General features: G+C 44.3%; 1 protein-coding gene across 9 annotated transcripts in view; it reads left to right on the forward strand.

Annotated features, from left to right (window-relative positions):
- Positions 1 to 803: 803 nt before the first annotated feature.
- The window catches only part of LIN9 (lin-9 DREAM MuvB core complex component), a 62,529-nt gene continuing 41,453 nt past the window's right edge, over positions 804 to 21,879 (forward strand). For all 9 annotated transcript variants that reach the window (XM_074536804.1, XM_005488478.2, XM_074536806.1 and 6 more), the window contains exons 1-3: positions 804 to 921; positions 20,611 to 20,643; positions 21,663 to 21,757. In XM_074536804.1, coding sequence (XP_074392905.1) covers positions 843 to 921; positions 20,611 to 20,643; positions 21,663 to 21,757 — 207 coding nt within the window. In that variant the 5' untranslated portion in view covers positions 804 to 842. The remainder of the gene's footprint in view (positions 922 to 20,610; positions 20,644 to 21,662; positions 21,758 to 21,879) is intronic.

The raw sequence follows: 21,879 nt of genomic DNA on the forward strand, positions 1-21,879 counted from the left end.
TGGGCGGAGTGCCACGGACCGTGACAGCAGGGCCAGGGCTGGCTGGGCCGGGATTGTTGAGATCCCTTACTCCTCCTGGAGCCTCACCTCTGAAAAGTGACAAGGGAAATAGACACAGTTTAGCAAAAAATAATTACTCAGTGAAGGAGGTTGGATATTATGTATTGTTTAGACTCAAAGCTAGCACAGCTACTTTGTGACAGCCAACACCTTCACCCCTTTTCCCCCCATGCTGAGCTGCCAGTCACCCATTCCCCTCATCCCACATCATAAGAATGACAGGGAACTGTTGGAGCATGTCCAGAGGACTTATCATGGCAGTGATAGAGGACTGGAGCACCTTCCCTGTGACAACAGGCTGAGAAAGCTGGGGGTCTTCAGGCCCGGAGAAGTTTGTGTGGAGACCTCATGGCAACCTTCCAGTATCTGAAGGGGAGCTCTAAGGAAGCCAGAGAGGGACTCTAGTAGCGATAGGACAAGGAGATATGGGTACAAACTGAAAAAGGGGGGAAATTAGGTTAGATATTAGGAACCAAATCTTTACTGGGAGCCTGGTGAGACTGGAACAGGTTACCCAGAGCAGCTCTGGCTAGCCCAGCCCTGGTACCGTTCAAAGCCAGTGTGGAGGGGGCTCTGAGTGGTCTCTCTAGTGAAAGGCGCCCCGGCCAGTGGCAGGGAATTGGGACCAGGCTGGAAATAGTGTAATGTCCACTGTCACTCCTTTACGATGGTCCCGCCGGGCTCCCGGCCGAGCCCGTTCCTGCCCCGCCGCCCGGCCCCTGACGGAGGCCCCGCCCCGCGCGCGCGCCCGCCGCGCGCCCGGCCCCGTCTCCTCCCCCAGAATGCCCCGCGCCAGGCAGCCTTTGAAAAAGCGGCGCGGCTCGTTCAAGATGGCGGAGCTGGATCAGCTGCCTGACGAGAGTGAGTAGGGACCGGTGCCCCCGCTCCCGCCGCCCCCTCGTCCCGGCGGGACACCCGCGCCGCGCCCCGCCGTCCGCACGCCTCCCTTCTTCGCTCCTTCTCTCCTGCCGCGGGCGCTGTGCGGGGCCGGAGCCCGAGCCTCCTCCCTGGCAACCGGGCCGGCCCGGCCCCCCCCCCACCCCCCCGCCGCCGCCCCTCCCGGGCGAGGCCCCGGCCCGGGCGGCGGGCGGGGAGCTCCGTCCCGAGGGTGCGACCCCCGCTGCCCTCGGGGGTACCGCGGCCGGGCCCCCCGCCCCGCCCGGGCGGCACCTGCCGGGCGGGCGGGGCGGGAAGCGGGAGGCGGGCGGGGCGCGGTGACAGCCCGCCCTGGCCGCGGGGGTCGGGGCAGTGCGGGGGAAGGAGCGTCCTGGCCCGGGGAAGGGGCGAAGCTGCCCGGCGCTCCGGAGCCGGCTGGCGCCCGTGGGGGCAAGGAGGGCTGCTGTGTTCATAGCCCGTGTTGTGCACGGTGCGAGCAGCTCCGCGGGGCTGGGGGTCAGGGCGGGCACACGCTGTGGTTGGGGGGCACTGATGAATGCCCGGGGGAGAGATCAGGTACCTTGTGCTGTGTGTCAGCAGCACAAACCTGGCTGTGCAGGAAGGCAGCCTGTAAACATGTGTGTTTTCATGCATGCAGTGCTGTGTATCTGCACCTCGAGTGCTGTGTCCAGTTCTGGGCCCCTCGCTGCTAGAAGGACATTGAGGTGCTGGAAGGAGTCCAGAGAAGGGGAATGGAGCTAGGGAAGGGCTGGAGCCGTGAGTCTGATGAGGAGCAGCTGGGAGGGCTGTGGGTGTTCAGCCTGGAGGAGACTCAGGAGTGGCCTTATCACCCTCTCCAGCTCCTGAGAGGAGAGTGCAGCCCGGTGGGGATTGGCCTCTTCTCCCAGGCAACAAGTGAGAAGGCATAATCTCAAGATTCAGTTTAGATTGAATGTTAGGAGGAATTTCTTCACTGAAAGGGTGATTGGACATTGGAACAGACTGCCCAAGGAGGTGGTGGAGTCACTGTCCCTGGAGGTGTTTAAGGAAAGACTGGATGTGCCAGTTAGTGCTGTGGTCTGTTTGACAGGATGGTATTTGGTTAAAAGCTGGACTCGATGGTGTCAGAGGTCTTTTTTAACCTCATTGATTCTGTCATCTCCATAGGATTTGTGTGGATGTTGTTTTCAAAGAGCACAAGGATTTGATAAAAACTTAGTGTGGCTAAAAACCAGACATGTGTTGCTGTATATGTGTATTCATGCACAAAGTACTTGAGTGTTACAGAAGAGGAAATTATTCAATGTAGAATGCCTGGATGCCATCTTGGTGTGTCCTCTTACAAACTGTGAACTCCTGCCAGGCTAAAACTAGGGCATTTACTGATTTCAATAGATGTGCACAGAACAGGGCAGACATCTTTTGGTCACACTGTTTTGTTCAGCACCGCTCAAGTTCATCAAGAAACCAACTCCTTCCCATATCCAAAGATTCTCAGAGAGAAGGGACTCAGAGTGGAAATCTTGCTTCTGGCTGCTCCATGTAGGTCTTTGTTACAGCTCCAATAGCTGTCAGGGAAAAATTGGTTAATGTGCCCACATGGCCGGTGTCATTGTGTTAACTGAACAGATTTATGGAGGATCATCATAAATTATGGATGGAGCTGACACTCTCAGCTTGGTGCAGCTCAGTCATGGGTGCTGTGCTGCATTTAGAGACTGATTAATACAAGTCATGGACCAGCTGATATGACTGTAATTAATAATTAGCTGTGGTTTATTGCTTATTAAATGAACTTTCCCTGTTCACTAGATTGGGCAATGTTTAGGTTACTGTTTCTCCATTTGCCTTGCCCGTTTTCCAGAGAAAGCACTGTGTGTTTCAAGAAGTTGATATGAACTATGAAAAATAACTTTTTCTTCTCTGTCACGTTTATATTGGCTGCAGTGACACTGGGAAGGTTTGACAGGTGGGTCACTTCACCTGTAGCAGATGCCATAGTAGAGTGTGTGACTCAGTTTCCCTTAGCATTGGGCTGTGCTGGCCAGCCTGGCAGCAGCGTCAGTGTTGCAGTCTCTGCTTGGCAGGTGAGGCAGACACTCTGTGGTTGTTTGTAAAGGCAGCAAACTTCTGCTCTGCTGACCTTTACCTTAAGGTTTGTATTTACCTAAGTTTGGTGCAAGTCAGGGGTGTTTTCCATCAGACAGAGAGCTTCATGTTTTCTGTAGCATTGCTGAACTGCTGGAACTGTGAAAGTTTCAAGGAGTGGCTGCCTTGTGCTTCCATTCCTACTCTCTCCAGTTTTGGTGATCTGGATGTTTTCAAATTACTGCCACACATAGTTCTTTCATTTGCAGTCCTGTACTTAAAATGAAGATGTAAACTTAGTCCTGACTAATTTAGCACTGACTTCATGCAGCTCTCAGTCTGCAGCTTAATATATAAAGGATAATAACAGTAAGCATTGCAAAATTGGTTTTGGAATATTCTTATGGTATAAAAAAAGTCAGATTAGTTCATTACTAAGAGACTTTGAGATTTATGCATCACCCCTGTGAATTTTCTCCAACATAGTTTATAGTACAGTAGCAGACCATAACTGAGCTTTCACATAAAATAATTACAGGTAAACACAGTTTACTTGGTGGCAGGAAAGCTGACATTTTGCTGTATGGTAAGAACCACACAGTTTTACTTTGAGATTGGAATTGAAATGGAATTTGTCCCAGAGTGTTCTGATAGCACTGCTTGCCCTCTGGCAGATTCTGTAGTGCAGCTGGGCCGTGACTGCTCCTTAACCCAGGAGAGAGATGGATGTAGTGCACACAGTTGTCTCTCATTATATGCACTTGTTCAATCTGCTGAAGTTACTGTTCTGTCCATATAAAACAGTGAGAGGCTCCATGCTGGCAGCCTGGAATGGTGTGTAAGTTTACATGCATTTCCTGCAGTTTGAGGCCTTTCCTGTGCTGCCGTGGGAGAGCCATGCAGTAATGTGGGATGCAGGTGAAGAAAGAACAAATCTCTGTGGCAAATCCTCTAGCTGAAAAAGTCCAGAATGTTAAAGTCCCAGTTGCAGAAATACTTCAAATACTAATAATTGGATTTATATTTTGAAGACAAAAAAATTGTTTCTGCAGGCTGTTGGGTCGGTGCCCAAGGAGTGACTAATTTTAGTCAATGCCTTTTTTTTCCTTCTTCTTATCTCCTGGTAACTTTGCAGTGGAGGTAAATGGTGGGCAGCCTTGGTGCTGCAGAGCAGATGGCTTTTTCTCTGTGTCTCAAAAGAGGGAATCAGTGGATTGTATTGGAGCATACATAATGCTGTCCTGTCTCCTGCTACTGGTAATAGCAATCTGATTTGTGGCCTGCCTGGTTCTAAAGCTTGTGCAGCGAAGCTGAGGGGAGGCTCTGATGTGAAATGAACTTTGTGCTGAGGTGAGGCTCTGCTGAAACAGGCAGCACGTGCAGATGTGACCAGAGATTGTCGTGGTCCTGCTGGAGGCTGAGCTTGGGCAAAGCCACCTCTTGGTGCATCCTTTGGCTGCCCTGAGGGAGGAGGGTGCTGGGAGCTGCTCTGGGACAGGGAGGTGACATTCCTGACAGGAGGGTGCTCATCAGGGATCAGGGGCAAATCCTCTGCTGCCTGCACACAAACTCCAGCCAGCAGCAGGAGAATGAGAGAAACAGGCACCCTGCTCACCCAGGGGTGATGGCTGTCAGGTTCAGCCTTTACAGTGCAAATTCTGAACTCAGTGTTTTGCCAAATGTCATGTATTGGTTGGTACTGTGTCACAGACATCTTCTATGAAAAATCCTTTCTTTAGGATTTTTCCCCCTGAGAAGCTGAGAGGGCTCAGGAACAAAATGTAAACATTGATTATCTGCTGCTGTGGAATGCAACAGGTGCATCTGTGATTGGCCCATGTTGGATGTTTGTAATTAATGACCAATCACAGTCAGCTGGCTCAGACAGAGAGCTGAGCCACAAACCTTTGTTATCATTCTTTTCTATTCTATTCTTAGCTGCCCTTCTGAGGAAAGCCTTTCTTCTATTATTTTAGTATAGTTTTAATGTAATATATATGATAAAATAATAAATCAACCTTCTGAAACATGGAGTCAGATCCTCGTCTCTTCCCTCATCCAAGAACCCCTGTGAACACGGTCACAGGTCCTGTTCACAGGGGCTTGTGTTTTAGGCAGAAGGGAAGCTGGATAAGGATCTTTCTGCATGGGTTTTTATCTGATGGGGGGGGGCTGCAGCATAAGGGCAGCCCTTCAAGCAGAAATTGTTGGTTTTACCCCCAGCAGGACCTTTTGCTGTGGTTCGTGGCTCCTCTGCTCTGCTGCTTTCCTAGACAGTTGCAGGAGGCTGTGGCACACCACTGGCACTTCTACTTTTCTGCCCACTGCTGTGGCCTGGATGTTTGAGACAAAAAAACATCAGCAGAACTCAGTGAGATTGCAGTATTTGGGAGAAGGCTCAAGGTTAGCTTTGTGGCTGCTATACAGAACTCACAACTAAGAGTTTTTGGAATTATTTGTGCTGCCTACCTTTAAAATTGTATGTTACCATGGTATCAGTGTATTGTCCATTATGAGAACACGGTTTCAAGAAGAGGGGCTTTGTTATTGTGGTTATTGTCTACAGAAGTCCTGTGGAAGGGTTCACATGGCTGGAAAATCTATTTCCATCCAGTAGTTGAAGCAGGATTTGGAAATATACATCTGTCAATTTATTAGTGGGCTCATAACATGAGGAAAATACTGGCTCATCTTGAAGTGAAAAGTTAGTGTTTATTTATTTTTTTACTTCTTCAATGAGGCCAAAGTTTGGGGGAAGTTTTAAAAAGTCCCAAAGCCACTTTTCCCTCTTATGTGTGTGTTTTACTTTCAGGGTTTTCCTGAATAAGCTTTCCTTGCAGTGGCCAGTTGTTTGAGATGCTTCCTGTGCTGAAACACCTTGTGCTGTGCTTGTGTAGATGAATGATCTCTTGGAGGATTCATGACTCAGTCTATAATAAAGGCTCATGTTTTTCTTCTTCTCCAGGAGTTTCTTCTGTCACACCATTTTTAATGCTGGCAATGCAGATTAATTACATAGAATTTTGAGGTAGTCATGCCACCAGTGTTAAAATAACTGCTCACCTGTGCAAATTTAGACAAAATAGTCTAATGATCTGGAGAGGAAAGGCTTTGCATAATGTAATTGCTGATCTGGATCCTAGAATTTTCCATATTGATTTAGATGTGCCCCTTTGTGCTCACACATCAGTGAAATCAGTAGCTATAGAACATCCCTGTGGTTACTTGTAACATTTATTTTCAAAATTATTATCTGTTATAAATTTATTATTAAATTGAAAACACTTTCACAAGCCTAATATGCTTGTGTGTGTTTAGATTTTCAAATCAGCAGCTGAGAAGCCACATTTAAACTGCTTTACTCCATGTTAGTACTGAGGATACTCATCAGGGCATTCACAGCTGCCCATATTGAATTGTAGTCAAATTCCTCTTTTGTTCAGTTATAGTGGTTTCAGATGAGGGGAGGCAGCAACTGCTTGCTTTTAAACTTAAACCTGCCTTTTATTTTTGAAAAGGGTGAAAGCTTTTGTACTTTTCTCCCACTCCTCAAAACCAAAATACTTTTTGGAGTGTTCATACGGCCTCTGGAGCAGGTAAAGGAGGTTTTTATGTGTGTCCTCCCTCCCTGGGAGCAGGAGGGGGCTGCAGGAGGGATTGCTGGGGCTGTGTGCTCAGAGGGAGCAGCAGTTCAGGACTGCAGGAGCTGTCCACACTCAGGGACTCAGCCAGACATGAAAACATCCCGGCCCTTGGCATGCCAGGCTTGGCACACCTGGCCTGGTTTTAACCTTGGTGGCTTTTTATCAATTTTGTTTTATCTGGACTTGCTGAAAATCATTTCTTGCAAATGTTACAAAACACTTATTCCTGACTTAGTTACTGATGAGCTTCCTGTTATGATGCTGTTTAATACCTCATAATCTAGAACAGGGTTATTTTTATTGCACATCTGTGGTGCACATATTTTACAGAATCATTTGGGGTTTTTTTTCCGAGCCAGGAAAGGCCATTATAATCATCTTAGATTCTTCATTAAACATGCTGGGTATACTTGTATTTGGAATTTCTGTGCATCAGTTTCAAGCTTCCTTTTTAGCCACAGTTCTCTCTTTAAAAATGTATTGAACTTGGTTTAAGATTTTGAGTTACACTGAGGTCAGCATGCCTTTTCTTGGTATAGTTACCGAAAATCTGTTAAAATTTGTATTCATTGCTAATGTAAATTACCCAATGTAATCTTTCACAAAATTAGGTTTAGTTATGCCTTTCCATTAAAATAAAAGGTTGCAGAGCTATTTACCCATCTGAATTATCTTCCTTTGTAGGTACTTGTGATCAGTGCAGATCTTGACCTTCTTTGGGAAGAACAAGATTGGAGTGTCTTAACTTTCTCACAATAACACGTCTTTAGATCTTGAAATTTATCTCTTAGATCTCTGCTGAATCTTTTCCTAATTGTACAGACTTATTCAAGTGTGAGCAGTGTGTTCAGGTAATTAATTTACTAACAGCATATGCAGAGCACCACTCAGTGGGATAGTAAGGCAAACTGAGGTAATTTACAGTCTGCTGTAATTTACTGTGTGCCAGTGCCACTGCTGTGCTGATTTAAGGGTTCTTTTACTCTCAGTATTAAGAAAGTCACCTTTGAGATCCTCTGAACTTGGAGGAGCTGGAAGTAGATTTTAGTTGTAATAACCTTTATGATTCACAGGCCTTGTTTCTTGCTTTCCACCCATTTGTTTTTTAAGTGTTTCTGGAAATGAAGTCTGTGTCATTGTCATAATAGATATTTACATTCAAGTGTGTGTGTGTATTCTCCTTTAATCTCTGTCTATAATTAAAATGCAGGTTAAAAAGGCTGCCAGTGATTATATATTTATTATTCAGAACAGGAGTATACAAGATTACTGGCATTTAGTGTGAGGCTACTATATTATAAATCTAATAATTATTGTAAATGAAGTTTTATATAGTTTGAATAAACTTAATCTATCCTGCATCACTTGGCAGGTTTTGTAGTTCTTGAAATGCTTCTATCTGTATTTAGTGTTGGTTGGTTTTGATTGGAGCACAATATTAGATCATCATGCTGATTTCTGGTTTTGTGGCCCGGGTATTATTGACAGCTAAAAGGAAGCAGTGGGGAGATATTCCATATTCCTTGGAGTTTGGTGGTGTTGCAGGTAGCCCTAAAATCAGAAAGAAGAACTTGACAAGAAAAGCCCTGTTGTGTCATATTGTTTACCTCTGAGGTAAAATGAAGTTTATGGACATCTCCATTGTTATTTTAGTATCATGTATTCTAAAGCTTTAAGCCACAGAAGTGTTGATGTTCATTTTCTGTACTTCGTTACAGTAAAATAGTTTAGTTTAACTTTTGAACTTCCATAGATCAGGAGTATTTGATTTGGACACTTGTATTCCTAAGCAAAGATGCCCTGGATACATTAATTACAGGTCAAGTGCAAATCAAGTGAGCAGCTCTCTTCTAACATGCATTTATGGGAGATTAACTATCCCATGTGGAAAACTCCTTGGCAACTAATGCTGGTTTGGAGTGCTAATCTTGTAAAGCTAGGAAGTGGCACAGTAACCTTCTGCTGGCCCATCATCATCATCCTCACAGGTGAAGCATGCCATGGTTAGCAGAGCATCTCAGGCGCTCCAGCTGTGAGATTGACACCACCCCAGCTAAAGCTTTGCTGCCTCTTGCTGAGTGAAATAAACAGGGCCAGGAGACTTCTTCTCCTTTTTAATGCCTTTATTAAAAGTGATCAGCTCAGGATTGGGCAGCTCGGCAGGGCTGCAGTCCCCGTCGCGTCTCCCAGGGCGACTCAGAGGAGGAGGATATGCGCAGCTCTGTCCACCAGAGGCAGAGCCGGGGATGCAGTCCTCGTGGGAGCCTTTAGGGCGTGGTGTCCCCGTTAGATCTCGCTTTCTCAGCGCGGTCCCCCTCAGTCTCAGCGCTGGGGACGACTCCCATGGTCAGGGCGAGAGGGACTCCGCATCTCTGCAGGCTCAGCACTTGGCTCCTCACGTCCGGACATCACTTTAGTCTCTCAATTCTTAGGTGGCTCGTTGTTTTTAGGGTTTTCTCGTTGCATTTTGGAGTCGAGGTCTCAAAGCATGCTGGTCTTTGGAGTCACTTTGCATAACCCCCCCCCACCCTCTCAGGTGTTTTCCCTGTGTTGGAAGAGCGCACTGCCTCGGAAAAGGGCCATCACTCCACCCAGCCAGGGCTTTTACTAATACAGAAGAGGAGATAAGCCTCAACGACCCGTGATTACAATAACAAAGCACTAAGAACCCTGGCAAGAAACAGAGATCCGGCTGCCTCCCTATAACTCTTTCTCACAAAAAAAATATTAACCGAATTTTTGTTCATAACACTGAGTGTTTGTGTTCCATGTTCAGTGTCCATACTCACCCTGGCCTGGATTGATTGAACTTGATTCACATCAACAAGACAGTGAGAAAAAGAAGAAAATACTTGTGTGTTCAGATGAAATGGCTGAGCTCTCTCAGGAGAGTGATCTGCTCTGCAAAGGCAGCATCTCCTCCATGGGACAATCCTGATGTGTGCCCATCCCCAGTGATGTGTTCTTAAGTACTTACACACATTTCCCCCCATCTCTTATGTGAATTTGGGACACAGTAGTTCTTCACTGTTCTTAATGTTACCTTTCAGAACTGTTCATTCTTGGTTGATAGCAGACTACCCATGAATTTATGAAAGCACAGTGTGTGGTATTGGATTTTTAGCATAAAATGTGAAAAAAAAATAGTGATACCTTGAACATACAGCTTTGTTTCAAAAGCTGAACTCCCTGTGGCTCAGAGCATCACAGAATTGTGTTCCTGTACCAGCCACTGATAGGGCTCCAGCCCAACAAAGGTGATACATCAGAAAATAAATGTGCAGGAGGTGTGACAGTGCAGCCCAGCTGTGTCACTGTGGCTCTGACATGTAATCCCAGATGTGGCTGCTGTTGTAGATTTGAACAGCTTGGGAGATACTGGGGTGGAAGCTCTCCGAACCCTCAATGAGTCCAAGCTAATTCTTTTTCATATCTTAAACTCCTTTTTTAAGCTTTTGAGGAAAAAGAAATAGAAACTTTATTTCCTTTTCCTTTCTTTTTTTGTATTGAAATTTTGGTTTTTAACAGATGGCAGCAAACAAAATACTATGATGAAAACATAAGGAGTTAAAGTTTGGGGGTTTTTTTTGCTGTTGCTGCACCTGCATTCTCTGTGTTACTCCCTGGAATGTATTCTCCTAAAGACAAGTGTCTGTGAGGTTAGGAGCTAGATAAATGGCAGCTGCAAGGAATTTCTGGAGCTTTGGAGTCAGAAAGTTCTTGGAGCAGCAGTTTTGAAGAGAAAATGAAGGAGAGAGCAGAGAATGTGTCAGGGAGAAGTGATTGTCACACAGGAGCATAACTGGAAAGATCAAATTGATTTGAGAGAAAAGCAGGAACCTGGGGAGGCTTTGTCGCGCAGAAATATCTTTTCTGTGCTAATGCAGCTGCTTCAGACAGCTCATTCTGAGACTTTGGAACATTTCTGAGCATGAAGGCCCACTGTGGTCAGGCCCAGTTGTGTTTTTCCTGGCCAGGAGCATTGCAGAGGTTTTGCAGATGGAGTGGAAGGGGAGCAGTGAAATTTTCATGTGTTTATTGCACTTGGAGCAATGTAACAACCCTGTCTGCATTTGAGATGTGAGTCTGCTGCCTTTCTGAACAGAGGTACCACCAGGGGGCAACTAGCTATCCCTCTCCTTCCTTTTGAGCATGAACCACTCCTTTCCTGGAAATATTGGGCACTTTGAACTGGTAGAAATCATTAAAAAAAAAAAAAAAGAAATGTTCTTTAATTTTCTTATTAGTTGTGATGCCGAATTTTGCCCCAAAAGGCGAGAATAACTGCCTAAGAGACTCAAGTAAGTCAACATAGACAGGAGGTATTTTATTACGACGCGTCGGAGAAATCACAAAAGGGATTTCTAGCTATCTCATAACAGAAGCAAGCTTTTATACAGTCTTGGGTGCAGGGTTACATCATATTCATAAGAGGCGTGGTGTGGGCGGAGACATCTATTTTGAGGATTATTCATGGTGGTCCTTCGATGCCTTCCTCATGGGCGCGGGTCTTCTGATGAGTCTTCCTCTTTAAACTTTTGAACTCTTATCCTAATATGGTCAATTCCCGGTGTACTTGGCTTGGTTCCCATGGCTTGGCACGGCTCTTAGGGTCAGCTTGACACTGGCACAGCTCTTAGGGTCAGTTTGACACTGGCACGGCTCTTAGGGTCAGTTTGACATTATTAGCTCTGATCATGCTTAGCTCGACAATTCCCTTATCCCTATCTCTCTTTATTGTTTGCCCTGCTTACCAAACTTCAAACAGAAGGATCCACCAGGATTGCTTCTGGATTAATGAATAACCTATCATACAGCATTATCAATAATTCCAGGATTGCTTCCGGATTAATGAATAACCTACCATACAGCATCATAAGCAATTCCTGAGTGTGGATGGGGGTGAATCCCCTTGTACCTAACATGAGACCACCCGCCGGTGATATGGGATATGGCTCTAGTGTTAGGGGTCGTGTGAGTAGCTAATGGGATGGGAATGGGATAGGACTGCTCAGGGTTGATTCTCAGTCTGTGGCTCTGCCTAAGCATTTTGATAACAAAGTTATGTTCTTGTGCAGTAGTAAAATGCTGATCGGATGGGCAGTTTGGGGCTTCATTTCCCCCCTTTTCTTATAACATACGAATTCTTTCGTCTAATTCTATTCCTGTAGGGCGCTGATACGCTCGTACCATAGCCCAAACTATTTGAGTTCTTTTCATTATAATCCTTAGTCTCCACCACATGCAAATATTTGTAAAAGTTAACAGTAGCAGAGCTACAATTACTATTAGCGTTGGGTGCACCAGGTAGTTGAAGACCTGTGTAGCTGTTGGGGAGTGTCCTGTAAAAATATCCCACCAATGATGCTGACCTACTTGTTCTACTTTGGTCAGGACATCCTTTATTTTCTCTGAATTATGTTCCACCTGCCATATCATTCGTTTAGTCGTTTGATTTACCTTTTGCACCAATTCCTTCAATTTAGGATGTGCGAGCATTGCTTTAAGAATTTCAACGTCCATCCCTATTTGTAATTTCGGTATCTCTTGATATAGGTTAAAATCTGCGCTAATTAGCTGTTGGGTAGTTATTGGGACAGTATAATAAAAATCACAACCTATTATCTTGGTAAAGTTGCATACACAAAAGCTAGTATTGTTAGTCTCTTCTTGGCAACCATCTATAATGACGTTGTCACAAGCTGTCCTCACGCAAGCACACCCATTCCCTATATAGTAGACTTGTGACTGTGTTCTATTATGCGGAAGCATTTCAAAGGTGCATACACTATCCTCGACATCTAAGCATAAATCTTCTGCTTCTACCACGGTGTTTTCGCAAACATAGCCTAACTGTCCCCTAGGAATACATGCTTCTGTGCTAATCGATTGCCACCTCTTTTTGGTATAATCATAACTAGCCCAGACATTATGGTCTATTGGCTTGACAATGACACCCTGATGTATTGTCCCTAGAGTGAGGATGGGAAAGATAGCTCTTTCCTCTGCCGCACTAATGGTGAGGACATAGGCTTCAATGTGTTCTTGTTGGGGTTCATAAGTGAAATTTACTAATTGCCACCAGGCTTGGTGGTCTTTCTCGAATTGTGTGGTGTGATTGTCCTTTAATATTGTTTCCCTTATTTCTTGAGGTAATATACCTGACGTTCCTTCTCTTATTATTATTCCTGCTGCTACTGATTGTACCCATTGTTGTGTCTGAGGACATTGGATAGCGAGAGCAATATCTTTGCTAAATTCCCCTGTATAATCAACAAGCTTCACAAAATCCTCTGCAGTATGGTTTGCTACCATGGTTAGCAATTTTACTACTAGCGATTGTGTTTCTGCTAATGTAAGCATGGATGAACTGAGGGGCATCTTAAGCTTTCCCAGGTTCGTCGTGACGGTGCTTAATTTGTTCACTAATACCTCTTGATCTATCGTGTTTAATATACCAAATCCCGTGCCGACCCACCCACTAAGATCTCTTTGTGCCCTCCTGTGATAAGACCTTGTCGCTAGCCATGCATTCTATCCCTTGAGGCTTTGCTGTATAAATGGGCGGCAATCCTTCTGCAAATGTATAACATCGGTATGGATGTTCATCTGCACCTTCTTCAGAGAATAAGTGGGGTCTAATAATAATTTTAGTTCATTAGATTTTCTTATCACTTGAGGCCCTATAAAGGTCAGGTTATGCACTATTTTACATTCCACCAGTGGAGTGATTTCTTGGGGTAAGTCTAGATCTGGATACAATGGGATCATGCCTTCCGATAATGCCACCTCATATTGGACAGCCCGCTGAGGGGAGCTAATACCCCGCTCCAGCGTTTTCAATTCCCTTTCGCATGTGAACATCATCGACTGATCTAATCTAAATGCCATCTCACACTGTGCCCTCCTTTCCTCAGGACCACTAGATACTACGATCTTTCCCGCAGGAGAGAGAAGAGGGTAGAGGTCAAGGGTTATGTTTCGAGGATGTAGTTCCCCAAGCGAATCCTACATATAGATTACCGAGTTTCGGGGTTGTGATCCGGGTGGATCTTCTCGGAAGTCACTCCACTGACATGAGATTGGGCTCTTTTGCTGGGTCCAGTCAGTGGGGTGGCCCATCTTCACTGGACTAAAGGTAATTAAGTTATGTTCAGGGGCTAGCATCAAGGGTTTAATTGTTAATACTAGCCGCCTTGTTCTCCCTTCTACCGGGTCAAGTTCTCGACACCCAATTTGGATTTGGTCTCCCTTGTATGCTACCATGGAGGACTGATCCCATACTTTACTCGGGTATGGCTGATTGTTACGCAGAGCATAAACCTCGAAATAGGGTCCCTTCGTTTCCAACTCTGGGTGGATACACTGGTGTGCATAAGACCATGGGTCTATTGGGGCATAGTCTTGGGGAAGAGCTATACTTATCGAGAGTCCAATGATCAAAGTTGTAAGGGTTTGAGGTGGAGTCAGGATCATGATGTCTGCTCTTGTTTGTTCTCCGGAGCTTTCTTGACCCGTGAGTAATGGATCCACGCAGGTCGCTCCTTGATCCGAACCGCGGTGAAGGTAGTCAGCAGCACTTGGAAGGGTCCCTCCCACTTCTCTTGTAGGGGTTTTCCTAAAAGATTCTTAACATACACCCAATCACCGGGATTAAATGGATGCAATTTGCAATCAAGTTGTTTAGGTTGGTGCTCTATCGTTACAGTAGCATTCTTATCAAACTGCTTCCCCACCGTAATTACATAATCGTAAATGTACTGATTACCAATTTGGTCCATAGCATCCCCATTTACAACTTGTATAGCATAAGGTCTACCATACAGAACTTCAAATGGGCTTAACCTTTCTTTTGACCTTGGTTTGACTCTTAGCCTCAGCAGAGCAATAGGCAAAGCTTGATACCACTGCAAATTAGTCTTCTGGCATATTTTGGCAATCTGCTGTTTGATAAGATGATTCATCTTTTCTACTTGCCCACTGGCCTGTGGACGGTAAGGCGTGTGTAATTGCCATTTGATTTGTAATGCTTTGCTTATTGCTCTTACTACTTTTGCACAGAAATGTGTACCCCTATCCGAAGAAATGCTCTTCGGTACTCCAAATCGTGGAATAATTTCATTCAATAACACTTTAGTTACTTCTCTTTCCTTATTTGTCCTGCAAGGGAATGCTTCAGGCCACCCAGAAAATGTATCAGTTAATACCAACAAGTACCAAAACCCCCCTTTTCTTGTGAGTTCAGAAAAATCAATTTGCCATACTTCACCTGGGAATTTACCTCAATTTATTGCTCCCTGATGTATCCTAGTCCCTGTATTCGGGTTGTTCTTCAGGCATCGCTCACACTGGGATGTGACATGTTTTATGGTGGTAAATAATTTTGGCCCTGCTATCCTAGCTTGCAGGTACTGATAGAGTGGATCCAAGCCCCACTGGGCTTTTTCATGTTCTGCTTTTACAAACTGCCACATCACGTTTCCTGGTATTACTAGCTGTCCCGTTTCCAATCTACCCCAACCATTTTCTAGTATTTTGCCCTTATTCCTTTGAATCCATCTATGATCTGATTCCTGGTATTCTGGCTGGATGTTGGTATCCAGCTCTCCTGGTATTAGGGCCATTACTTTCACTTCCCTAGCCCTTGTGGCAGCCAAATTAGCTTCTGTATCTGCCTTCCTGTTCCCTATTTCTGGAATAGTATTACCTTTCAGGTGTCCCTTACAATGCATTATGGCCACTTGTGCTGGGAGTTGGACCGCCTTTAGCAATCGTAGAACCTCCTCTGCATGCTTGACTGTTTTCCCTTGTGTAGTCAACAGTCCTCTTTCTTTCCAGATGGCCCCATGGGCATGCACAACGGAAAAGGCATATTTAGAGTCTGTCCATATATTAATTTGCATGTTCTCTGCCAATTCCGGAGCTCGAGTCAAAGCTATCAGCTCTGCCTTTTGGGCTGAAGTCCCCGCAGGCAAAGGGTTTGACTCAATTACTTCTTCTGTGGTAGTAATTGCATAGCCAGCCAGTTTTACTCCCTGCTTCACAAAGCTGCTGCCATCCGAGAACCAGTTGTCTGCATCTTCGAACGGCTCCTCTTTGAGATCCGTACGACTGGAGTAGACGGCTTCAATTGTTTCCAGGCAGTCGTGTTCAATGGATTCTGCTGGGGCTCTTCCTTCTAGAAATGAAGCTGGGTTCACAATGTTAGTTACCTGAATAGTTACGTCATCTGATTCAGCCAGGATGGCCTGGTATTTTAGGAATCTGGAGGGCGACAACCAATGATTGCCTTTCTGTTCCAGCACAGCCGACACAGTGTGAGATACCAACACAGTCACCTTTTGACCCAACGTGAGCTTCCTGGCCTCTTCTACGTTAATTATCACTGCGGCCACTGCCCTCAGACAGCCTGGCCATCCTTTACTTACTTCATCTAGCTGCTCGGAGAAGTAGGCCACAGCTCTCTTATGTGGTCCCAACTGCTGTGCTAGGGCTCCTAGGGCCATCCCTTGTCGCTCATGGGAGAACAGCCAGAATGGTTTTGATACATCTGGGAGACCTAAGGCTGGTGCTCTCATTAGTTCCAGCTTTAACTTCTTGAAGGCCCCTTCTGCTTCGGGAGTCCACACTAGGACATTCTTGGATCCCTTCAACAAGTCATACAATGGTTTAGCGAGTATTCCGTACTGGTAGATCCATAGCCGACACCAACCTGTCATTCCCAGAAAGGCTCGCAGATCTCTCACCGTCTCTGGTTTAGGCATCTGGCAGATGGCCTCTTTCCTAGCTGCTCCCAGGGATCGCTGTCCTCTGGAGACTTCGTATCCCAGGTACACCACTTCCTTTTGCACCAGCTGTGCTTTCTGTTGAGAGACTCGATATCCGCTTAAACCCAGGAAATTTAGCAAGGAAATGGTCCATTCAATGCATTCTTCCTCTGTCACCATTGCTATTAGGAGGTCGTCTACGTACTGCAAAAGGGTACCATCTCCCAGCGGCCTTTCCCACTGTTCTAATTCTTTGGCTAACTGGTTCCCAAAAATCGTGGGGGAATTGGCCCATCCTTGGGGTAATACCGTCCAGGTGAGTTGGGTCTTTCTCCCTCTATCTACAGACTCCCACTCAAAAGCAAAGATCTTTTGACTCTCAGGTTTGGGTTCCACACAACTGATTGTTAGGCTTATAGCTGTAATCAGTTGTTCCTCATTTACTTGAAATTCCAATTTGTCTTTGTTGAACTTTATTACGGCTCCCAAGTTTTCCAATAGGTCTCTCCCCAATAAGGGTTTTGGTGAATTTGGTAAATACAGGAACTGGTGAATTCCCATTTGTTTCCCAATTTTGTATTTAATAGGTTTCAAAAAGTAAGCCTTTTCTGGTTGGCCTGTTGCTCCCACAACTTGTACAAATTCATCACTTTTAGGTACCAATTCCTGATTTAAAACCGAAAAGGTTGCTCCCGTGTCAAACAAAAAGTTCAATTCCTTTTTACCTTCCCCTAGCTCCATTTTAACCAGTGGGTCTGCTAGGGTACGGCCCACCGGTCCCCCTCATTCACTATCCTGATGTGTGGTAGTAGTAGTGGCCATCAGCCTTTCCCTTAGTCGGGGGCATTCTTGCTTCCAGTGTCCCATTTCTAGGCAGTAAGCACACTGATTTGGCCCTACTCTAGTTGGGTGGGGTTGGAACCTCCCCCTCCCTCCTATTGGGTTGCCTCTACCTCTTCCCCTAGTTCCAGGTTCCGAGTAACCTGTCTTCTGAGCTGCCACTGCTACAGCCACTACTCGAGCTATCTTCCCGTCTTCCTTTTTCTTCTCCTCAACTTCTCCTATCCTCTATCTGAATTACTATATTCAGTTTCTGTGAGCTGTTCTCTGCCTCCCTTTCACGTCTCATCATTCTTCTCACTATATCTCAATTTAGAGACGTCACTTCCCAGTGAGTTACTTTTGTCCCCAGTCCTTGGTGTGCTGGTTTCCATTCTACAGATGCCTCCACTTCTGGGTGTGTGGTTATCTTCATATGGACTGAGTTCGGGCAGGCTACATGTCTCCCTTCGGCTCTCCGCTCCTGACGGACTGCCTTTCTCCCCTTCGACTTCTAGTCTGGGTGGGCTGTCAGCATCCATGTAGCTTCTCGACCCCTGTGGACTATCTAGTCCCTGAGGGCTGCTTATCTTCTCATCGATCCCTGATTTTAATGGGGCACCCCCCGAATTTTTCCCAAGTCTTTCCAGTGCTTTAAGATACATCCTAAGGGGGTTTTCATATTTACGTCCTTGCTCTGTTGACCTCCCATGGCTATTTTCTGTGTCTGCGTTTTCGGTTTAATCTCTTTCTCGCAAACACTGTATGTCAATTTATTTTAACACTTCATACACACAATTTCCAATCGCGTCTCATCCACTCTCATCCACACCCACACACTTTAATCCAAACTGTCCTACCTTTCCGGTCTATCAAAGTACACCGCTTTGCCCCGAGATGTCGCTGGCAAACCTATAGTACCCATACTGGTCAACTTCGGGCTATTACACACCCGTAAAACAGCTGTAAACCAAGGTACAGTTTGCAGATGATATCACAATAAATTCTTACACACAAAAAGGTTACAGTTAACACAAAATACCAAATCCTTTACGAGATTCTTGCAAACAACATAACAGTTAAACAAAGGTGTAGCACAAATGTATCTCCTCAAAACCTTATCAGAGAAAGGGAAAAATTGGACAAGGTGCCGGACCTGGCTGGATACGTTCCCAGGCGTAGTTTAAAAATTCAAACAAAGCAACAATGCTTTTAAAAATTCAAACAAAACAACAACATTAAGGAAAAACATACACCCTTTTAACAAATACTCTTTTCCTTTCCTTTTTTTCTTTTCCTTCTCTTTCTTCCTTTTTTTTTTTTTTCCTTTTTCCTTCTTTTTCTTTTTCTTTTTTTTTCTTTTTTTTTTTTTTTCCTTTTTTTTTTCTTTTTCCTTTTTTTTTTCTTTTTCTTTTTTTTTCCTTTTTTTTTCTTCCTTTTTTTTTCCTTTTTCCTTTTTTTTCTTTTTTCTTTTTTTTTTCACTCTTTTAACAAATACTGTGATTCCAAATGGGGATTTAAACCCCGATACCAAATGGGGACTCAAACCCCAATACCAAATCCAATACCAAATGGGGACTCAAACCCCAATACCAAATCCAATACCAAATGGGGACTCAAACCCCAATACCAAATGGGGACTCAAACCCCAATACCAAATCCAATACCAAATGGGGACTCAAACCCCAATACCAAATGGGGACTCAAACCCCAATACCAAAACCAATACCAAATGGGGACTCAAACCCCAATACCAAATCCAATACCAAATGGGGACTCAAACCCCAATACCAAAACCAATACCAAATGGGGACTCAAACCCCAATACCAAATGGGATTATGCCAAGGCGTCCCTATGGCTCCCGTCGGGCGACTACGTCTAGTCCCCGTTTCCCAATTAAAGCGCTTTGTTCCAAATTCAATATGCAATAAACAATTAAAATACCTCTTAATTGGAGCAGGAGATGCAGGAAACCCCTCGTCCACCGAAGAGCGCTGGTCCGGGGGGGGGAGTCTCTTCTGACAAAAATCTGTCAGGGGCGCCCGAGGGTCCCGGCCCCGGACCCGGCTCCGGAGGACGTCAAAGGCTCCGCTCCTGTCTGGTCCCACCTGGGTCGCCAGATATGATGCCGAATTTTGCCCCAAAAGGCGAGAATAACTGCCTAAGAGACTCAAGTAAGTCAACATAGACAGGAGGTATTTTATTACGACGCGTCGGAGAAATCACAAAAGGGATTTCTAGCTATCTCATAACAGAAGCAAGCTTTTATACAGTCTTGGGTGCAGGGTTACATCATATTCATAAGAGGCGTGGTGTGGGCGGAGACATCTATTTTGAGGATTATTCATGGTGGTCCTTCGATGCCTTCCTCATGGGCGCGGGTCTTCTGATGAGTCTTCCTCTTTAAACTTTTGAACTCTTATCCTAATATGGTCAATTCCCGGTGTACTTGGCTTGGTTCCCATGGCTTGGCACGGCTCTTAGGGTCAGCTTGACACTGGCACAGCTCTTAGGGTCAGTTTGACACTGGCACGGCTCTTAGGGTCAGTTTGACATTATTAGCTCTGATCATGCTTAGCTCGACAATTCCCTTATCCCTATCTCTCTTTATTGTTTGCCCTGCTTACCAAACTTCAAACAGAAGGATCCACCAGGATTGCTTCTGGATTAATGAATAACCTATCATACAGCATTATCAATAATTCCAGGATTGCTTCCGGATTAATGAATAACCTACCATACAGCATCATAAGCAATTCCTGAGTGTGGATGGGGGTGAATCCCCTTGTACCTAACATGAGACCACCCGCCGGTGATATGGGATATGGCTCTAGTGTTAGGGGTCGTGTGAGTAGCTAATGGGATGGGAATGGGATAGGACTGCTCAGGGTTGATTCTCAGTCTGTGGCTCTGCCTAAGCATTTTGATAACAAAGTTATGTTCTTGTGCAGTAGTAAAATGCTGATCGGATGGGCAGTTTGGGGCTTCAGTTGTAAAATACATTTGCTACTGCATCAAACAAGCAGCCCCATGGGAGAATGTAGTTTGGACATAAAGCCTGTTGAGAATTTGCTGTGTTAAACCCAAGTGTTTAACATCTAAAGTTGTTTTGTAGGCATGAAACTAAAGGAAAAAAACAAAATGTGAATATGGTTTCAGGATTTATTGGTAATAAATGTATAATTCCATGCCTAGTGCCATGGAAGGTGTGCTGGGTTTGCTCATTCAGCTGTGAAAGATTTTAATATTAAATTTCACTTTCTGCCTGAGAATTAATTAAGAATGAGTAGACTCTGTATAGATTGTAGGGTTTGAAATAGCTTGTGATTTATGTGGGCTTTTTGCTATATTGCAGGTTCTTCAGCAAAAGCACTTGTGAGCTTGAAAGGTAAGAAATTAATATGTTATTTACTTGTACCCAATCTGACTTTCAGGTGTATTTCTTTTCTGTCTTCATAGAGTTCAAGAAAATTACAGACTTTTTTGTTGAAATATGGTGGGGTTTATTGTAGGTGTTTGTAGCTCTATAGAATAATAATCCTTGGCAGTTGAAACTACATATATTGTGGTGTATTTAGACACTGCTCTTCTGGGTGAAATTCCTGAAATGTGTTTTTTCTTTTAAAATGCTGCCTAGACATCAAGTTTGATGAGAAGATTGGGGTAATCTTTCATCTCTTGAGCAGGAGATACAGGGAGGATTCTTAGTGAGACCTGTATGTGTGACACAATTTACATTAGGAAGCCATTTCACAATTTTTTTGTGTTCTCTGTCTGCAAATTGTGTGTTAAATCAGAAACCTGCTGCTTTTATTTTTTTCTTTGAGATTATCTTCATGAACATTCATACAAATTTTGAACACTTCTAGTTTGCCCAATAATTAAAGCTTCTTTATGTATTACAAGGGTTTTGTTACTCAAAGAAGGAGGCATGGTCTGTTGAATATGTTGTCACTAATGCAGATCTGTTACAATAAAATTTTATTTACTTGTTGGTATACACTCACTTAATAATTTTCTATAACTAGAAGATGTCTGTGTCTTGTAGAGCTTTGCTTTGTCCAGGTTTCAGTTACAGCCACAGTTGTTGATTTTTGTCAACCTGACAGTGGTTTCCAGCAAAGGAGGCTTCAAGAAACCTAAATGTTATCATAAATAAAAAATACTTATTTATGTTCCTCTTTGTAATGAAAATCTCCTTCAGTTTTTTGAAATTAATGTTAAGATAATTTAATAAAAATACTGAAATCTGTTTGTTACTGAATTCAAAGATGTTACAAGTAAATATTTTAGTAGTTGATGATGTTATACTGGGTTTTGGACAGTAGTTATGTTAAAACATACACATTGATACATATATATATGTATGTATGTATTTATATTAATGATGTACTTTCTTCACAACAGAGGGAAGTTTATCCAGTTCTTGGAATGAAAAATACAATTCTCTGCAGAAAACACACATTTGGAAAAGCAAGAATGCTGGTTCTGCAGTGGAAATGGTAAGAAACAGTAAAAAACTTCAGGATTAATCAAATACCATACAGGGAGTCAAATGTAAGGATCACAAAAAAAGACTGAGATTTATAGTTTTGTAGTGTCCAAAGGTGAAACTGTATCCTTC

The sequence above is a fragment of the Zonotrichia albicollis genome, chromosome 3 (genome assembly GCF_047830755.1).
Source record: "Zonotrichia albicollis isolate bZonAlb1 chromosome 3, bZonAlb1.hap1, whole genome shotgun sequence".
NCBI classification, from domain to species: Eukaryota; Metazoa; Chordata; class Aves; order Passeriformes; family Passerellidae; genus Zonotrichia; species Zonotrichia albicollis.